General features: G+C 42.1%; 1 protein-coding gene across 1 annotated transcript; it reads right to left on the bottom strand.

Moving 5' to 3' along the window:
* Positions 1–3,763: 3,763 nt before the first annotated feature.
* On the bottom strand, positions 3,764–5,229 carry LOC130998359 (uncharacterized). The gene is made up of 4 exons (XM_057923802.1): positions 4,499–5,229; positions 4,313–4,388; positions 3,873–4,198; positions 3,764–3,827 (listed from the first exon to the last, which is right to left on the bottom strand). The coding sequence occupies exons 1-4, from the start codon at positions 5,227–5,229 to the stop codon at positions 3,764–3,766; spliced, it is 1,197 nt and encodes a 398-aa protein (XP_057779785.1).
* Between the last annotated feature and the right edge of the window lie 1,006 nt (positions 5,230–6,235).

Raw genomic sequence — 6,235 nt, 5'->3', positions numbered from 1 at the left:
CTCACACAATTAATAATGCTCTCTCAATATCTTTCTGTGTTTGTGTAATGTTGGCGTTTGGTCACCGTTACTGGGAATATATATAATGGTTTTTGGTTTGAGGCTTGGGAATGGGATGTAGAATATATTATTTAATTTTTTGAACCATCACGTTTGATGTCTCACTTCGTGTTCCACTTTTAATTTTATTTACTTTCTTAAATATTTTTTCTTCATTTTCAATTTTACATGCTTTAGTTCAATTTTGTGATTATTAACTAGAGTTTATTCCATCAAATTAGGGTATATAATTATTTTTTATCATTTAATTTCACTTTTATTAGTTAATAATAGGTTGATAAATTGAAAGTCATGGTATATACTTTTTAAAAATTTTAATTTTTTGAAATAAAAATTAAGTATAATTCATAATATTATAGCAAATTTTAATTTTATAAAATATTTTTAAAATAATAAATATAAGAATGAGACATAATGGCACACATAAAATTGTGGGATATTGGATCTCATCCCCACGTTCACCAGATGGGATCCTCTGTCCCACTATTTTGTGTGTACCACCGTGTACCACTCTTAATTTATTCTAATTTTTAATTATATTTTCTTCAATTTTAATTTATTATGCTTTAATATTATAAAAAAGATAGTAATTAATAAGGGTTCACTCATCCAATTAGGGTTTATAATTATTTTTTTTATATATTTTTTGAATTAATAATTAATTATTTGGGTTCATTAATTCAAAGTTAGGGTATATAATTTTTAAAATTTTTAATTTTTAGTGATAAATATTAATTATAGTTCATAATATATTAATATTTTTATTTTTATAAAAAATAAATTATAAAATAGATAAATTAAGAGTGGTACACAATGGTACACACAAAATAGTGGGACATAGGATCCCATATGCACGTTCACCCGCACCATCGTAATTATTATTTTAACTAAACAAGTATATATTATTATTAAAATGCGATTTTATTAAAAAAGAAAGAAAAAACCTAAAACCCTTGAAGGCACAAGAAGCAAACTAAGGGCCGAGCCTCATTAAAACCTTTTTACGGAAAACCCAGAGGGAAAAATCGTAAAAAGGAAAAAGAGTACCCGTCTAAGAACGGAAACAACAGAAAAGGGAGAAGAGCGGAAGGGAAAATTTCCGGAACTCCGGCCTAACCATCGTCCCCAAACAATCCCGGCTCTCTCCCCAACAAGAAAAATCGAACAGAGGCAATTGGCCGGTGAGACGCCGTCGCCAAAAGCCAACCCGAAGAAACTAAACGGCCGGTTAGACGTCGTCGCCGTTAGCAAAACTAAAACAAAACACCAAGCGAAAAAAGGAATATTACACGGCCGGTTAGACGCCGTTGCCGTGAACTTCCCAAAACCACCAAACTCAAAGCGCACACAAGCAAGGTAAAGACTCGGCCGGTTATACGCCGTCGCCGGTTTTACCCCGCACACCAACACCCCAAACAGTCGAAAAACCACCTCTAGGAAGACCACAACTCTTTTGATCACCTTCAAACTGAGCTGCCACGAAGACCGCAGCCATGCTGAAGACCTCCTCCCGCTCAGCGCAGCAGCAAGACCCCTTGTCACCCGACCACACTGGATGCCCGCCAGGTGCTCGACGAAAAGCTGGTGTCAAACCAGCAGTCATCCAATCGCAACCAACAACCAGAAAACCCCTCCACGAAGCCAACTCACCCAAACTCAGCCTCCCCAACCACTGACCTCCCCCCCACCGCCAGCCACACATCCCAGCCCTCAACCGAACAGCAGCACCGCCAAAAGACCAGCCCACGCCCCGTAAAAACCCCTACCTCAAGCCAAACTAAGACCCTCATTAGAGAACAGTACGGATGAAGCTATGAGTAGCCATATCCCGAGAAACCGCTTGCTTGATCTCATCGATCGCGAAAGGCCACCAACCTTCCTGTCTATCCCCGTTGGCCATGAGATCAGCCGGTTGGTTGCCTTCCCTGAAAATATGAGTAACCATAATGCTAAAATCCCGGAGCCGCGAAAGCACTTTTATCCAAGCCGCAAAAAACCTCCAAGGGACATCTCTGGATCTCGTTTCAAGCAATCTCACCACATAAGTGGAGTCGGATTCCACCCAGAGATGAAACCAACCTCGCTCGTGAACAATGTTAATTGTCGTAATGATAGCAAGAAGTTCTGCCTCAAAAGCAAAGCCTCTTCCACCCTTAATGTGGAAGCAACCACGAACCACATTCCATTTATCACGAAACACTCCACCTCCTGCTATAAGACCAGGAGCCCCTTTAGCAGAGCCATCCGTATTCACTTTGATCCAATGACCGACCGGAGGCCACCAATGAACATCCAACATGCGCGGGGACGGACTCCTGCGAGAACTGACCCCGGTCTTCCTCATAATCATATAATCACCCCAAGTGTTCCTGATCGTTCCCATTCTCGCGAAACTAGAATCCAACTCTTTGAAAAAAGCTTTGACAAAGGCAAGCACATCTCTAGCGTCAAATCGAGTATCCTCAAACATAACCGAATTTCTAACATCCCAAATCTTCCACATAACAGTTATAATACCCGTCTTCCAAAGAGAAAGAATTTGCATACTGAAACTAGCGTTCCATGCAAAAACCAGAAAAGTGTTAATATCAATGCAGTTAAGCAGCTCCGTCTTCCCAAACCAATCCAGTAACGTGCTCCATATATGACTAATTTTCGTACAACTCCACATAATATGGTCTATGGATTCTTCTTCTGCTAAACAAAAATGACAACCATTAGGAGCAATCATGCCTTGCCTTCTAAGAACATCCATCGTCGGCAATCTACCATGCAAAACCCTCCAACATAAAATCGATCTACGAACATGTATAAAAGGCTCCCAAATCCACTTGCCCCATTTGACCATTGGAAAGCGATGACACTTATTAGAGAAAGCAAGAGCCGCAGTAACCTCCTCTTTGACCGAGTGCTTCCAAAATCTTATGTCTTTGTGATCGCCCAAAGACACCAATAAAATATCCGCCACAATATCCGGAAATTTGTTCACAAACGTAGCAGAGAAATGCCACTTACCATCAAAGAAGTAGTCTTTCACAGCGAAGTTAAGAAACTCATGCATAAAATGCAGAATTCTGAGTCTGTCAACTAACTTGTATCCAAGCCAATCATCCGTCCAAAATAACGTATTGGCGTCATCATCAATACAAGAGTAAGAATCGACCACCAAAGGGTTAACCTCCTGCTTTATCCCGATCCAAATCGACGAGTTAGCAATGTTCTGCTTGGCGTATCTAAAACTCGTGAGATATCTAGAGCTGAGGATCTGATACGCCCATTCCTCTCCTTTAATCATTTTCCAGGCCAACTTCATCAGGTAAGATTGATTCATCAAAGTAAAAGAGCGGATGCCAAGACCGCCTTCCTCTTTGGGAGAGCACACACGTCCCCAACTGACAGAGCAGCTAGGACGTTGATCAACGTTCCCAGTCCAAACGAAATTACGGCACTTTCTGTCCAAGGAATGCACCAGCGTTCTGGGCCATTCATAAACCATCATCAAATGCACCAAAGAACTCTGAATGACCGATTGCAGCAAACAGAGTCTCCCTGCTATCGAAAGCTGTGAACCTTTCCATCTGGCGAACTTTTGAACAATGCGGTCGTATATCGACATGAGATAACTAGCACGCGGACTGCCAACAAAGATAGGAACCCCTAAGTACGTCATAGGAAGGCTGCCCATCATAAAACCAAGAGCTCGCTAAATGCCCCTTCTACGAGCAATAGGAACTCCTTTCCCAAAGAACACATTCGATTTCTCCTGACTGCATTTCTGACCAGACATCCCCTCATAATAGGTCAACACTTACCTCAGTTTGCAGGCATTCCGAATGGTGGCATTGCAGAAAATGATAATATCATCTGCATAAAACATATGAGTAGGGAAGTTAGTCGCACGGCTGAACCTCATAGGCACCAGATGTTTCGAATGCACACAACTGCTAATAAGATGGCTAAGGACATCTTCTGCAATCCCAAAAAGAATGGGAGAAAGCGGGTCGCCTTGCCTCACCCCACGAGAGCAAGGAAAGTATCCAGTGAGCTGCCCATTATAAAGAATAGAGAGCCTGGCGGATTTGAAAATTATCGAAATCCAATTGATAAAAGTCTCATGATAACCATTCGCTCTCAAAACCTGCATAATGAACTCCCAACGAATAGTGTCAAAAGCTTTCTTAATATAAACCTTGCATGCCATATTAGAGCCCTTGTTAGTTCGCTGCATGGTATTAAATCCCTCCGAACTCACCATAATACAATCATGGATATTACGACCGCTGATGAAACCGAACTGGTTGCTCGAGACGTGAGTCACCGCAATCACGCTGAGACGAGCAACAAGAAGTTTAGACATAATTTTGAAGAAAAAGTTGGATAGCACAATGGGCCGTAAATCGGAAACAGTGGACACCGTATCCTTTTTCGGGATAAGCACCATCGTACTAGAGTTACAACCAGTGGGAAGATAAGAATACCGGAAAATGCCTGAACAGCTCCCACGATATCATCCTTAATAATATCCCAACAAGTGTGAAAAAAATGCCCAGAAAAACCATCAGGACCAGGTGCACTGTTGGCATCCATACTAAAAACCGTCGCCTTGATCTCGCACTCCTGAGGGAGACGAACAAGCTCAAAGTTTTGTCTTTCTGTAACAGCAGCATCAATCAGAGCATCAATCTCAAGGTGGTCCACTCCCGAATTTCCATCATCCTTGAATAACTCCGCAAAGAGACTAACAACATGCTGCTCAATGACCCTCGGATCATAACAGTCAACCCCATCAATCTTCAGGTGTGAAATCGGAGCATTTTTCTTCTTGAACTTAGTCATTCTGTGAAAAAATCCAGTATTCCGATCGCCATCCTTAAGCCAAGAAATACGACTCTTTTGCTGAAGCAAGCTATTCTTCCGATTGAGAGCAACGTTCAACTTGGCTTGAAGGCTCACCTCCTCTTCAAACCAGGCGTCCGTATAGCCCGACTCTGAGATCCGATTCTGAGTGTCCATGAGCTGTCGTTGGAGTTGAGAGATGGAGGTGTCCACGTTCCCAAAAATCTCTTTGTTCCAAACTTTAATATCCCCCTTCAACCTTTTAAGTTTCAGCATAACACGAAGCATCGGACACCGGGCATCAACCGAAAGCGACCACGACTCCTTCACCATGTCTAAAAATATGGGGTGGAGAGTCCACATACTCAAGAAATGAAAATTCCTCTTGCCAGGGGGCTGAGCAAGACGACACTGCATCACTAAAGGAGAGTGATCAGAAGTGAGGCGGGGAAGGGCTGTAGTAACGATGGTATCCCATAAATCCGCAAAACCTTGAGAGAAAATGGCCCTATCAAGAATCGATTCCACATGTCGTGGTAGAAACCGGCGACCAGACTACGTGTAGCGAATCCCATTGATCGGGGATTCAAGAAACTGAGTATCATCAATGAAAGTACAAAAATCATCACACGAACTTCGAGATGGAGAACGAGAACTGATTCTTTCATGAGCACCTTTTACAGCATTGTAATCACCAATAAAAACCGTGTTACCTGACGTAAAACGGAGGAGATCTCTCCAAAGATCACGACGAATAATATGATCATTATCACCATGAATAATCGCCACCCTAAAAGAATAGGTCTGCCAAAAGCACTCCACGATCACAGCCTGCGCCGACGAGAAGATAATATTTGCAGCAACCGAAGGATGCACCAACACCCAGATGTTCGAACAACTAGGAGTACGTCAATTCTGGTGTATCGGGATAAGATTCAACGAATTCCAGTAGCTTTGTCGAACCTTATGAAAAGATTTTTTAGGTTCAATTAAACCTAAAACAATGGGAGAAAATGAACTGCAATGTTCCTTAAGAAGACGCTTGGATTCATCCGTCATCCCGCGGATGTTCCAGGCGATAATATTCATTAAAAATGTTCCGATTCAGCGGGGAAGGCCCCGCTTCTTTCCACCTGATCAGCCCAACTTTCATTAACCACATTGTCCATCGCACGAATACATGCTCTATCACTAGAGTCGATAACAAACTCCCCCGCTTTTCTTCCCATTTCGCCAGAATTTCTCAGCCGGCTTTTAATACTCTCTTCAGCATGTTTTGAAATAGGTCCCCCTGGTCTAGAGCTTGCTCCTTGAGTATCCTGTTTAGGTGGTCTGCCGC

The sequence above is a fragment of the Salvia miltiorrhiza genome, chromosome 1 (assembly GCF_028751815.1).
Source record: "Salvia miltiorrhiza cultivar Shanhuang (shh) chromosome 1, IMPLAD_Smil_shh, whole genome shotgun sequence".
Taxonomy (NCBI): domain Eukaryota; kingdom Viridiplantae; phylum Streptophyta; class Magnoliopsida; order Lamiales; family Lamiaceae; genus Salvia; species Salvia miltiorrhiza.
Note: the sequence above shows the minus strand (reverse complement) of the source record. Positions and strands in the feature narration are given on the sequence as shown.

Excerpts from the sequence above, each read along its gene's own strand:
- LOC130998359 (XM_057923802.1), bottom strand. The coding sequence starts at position 5,229 with ATGGTGAAGGAGTCGTGGTCGCTTTCGGTTGATGCCCGGTGTCCGATG. Across the intron at positions 4,389-4,498 it reads GTTGTAACTCTAGTACGATG|CGTGATTGCGGTGACTCACG; the intron begins GTGCTTATCCCG and ends TGCTCGTCTCAG. Across the intron at positions 3,828-3,872 it reads CGGAATGCCTGCAAACTGAG|TCAGGAGAAATCGAATGTGT; the intron begins GTAAGTGTTGAC and ends TCAGAAATGCAG.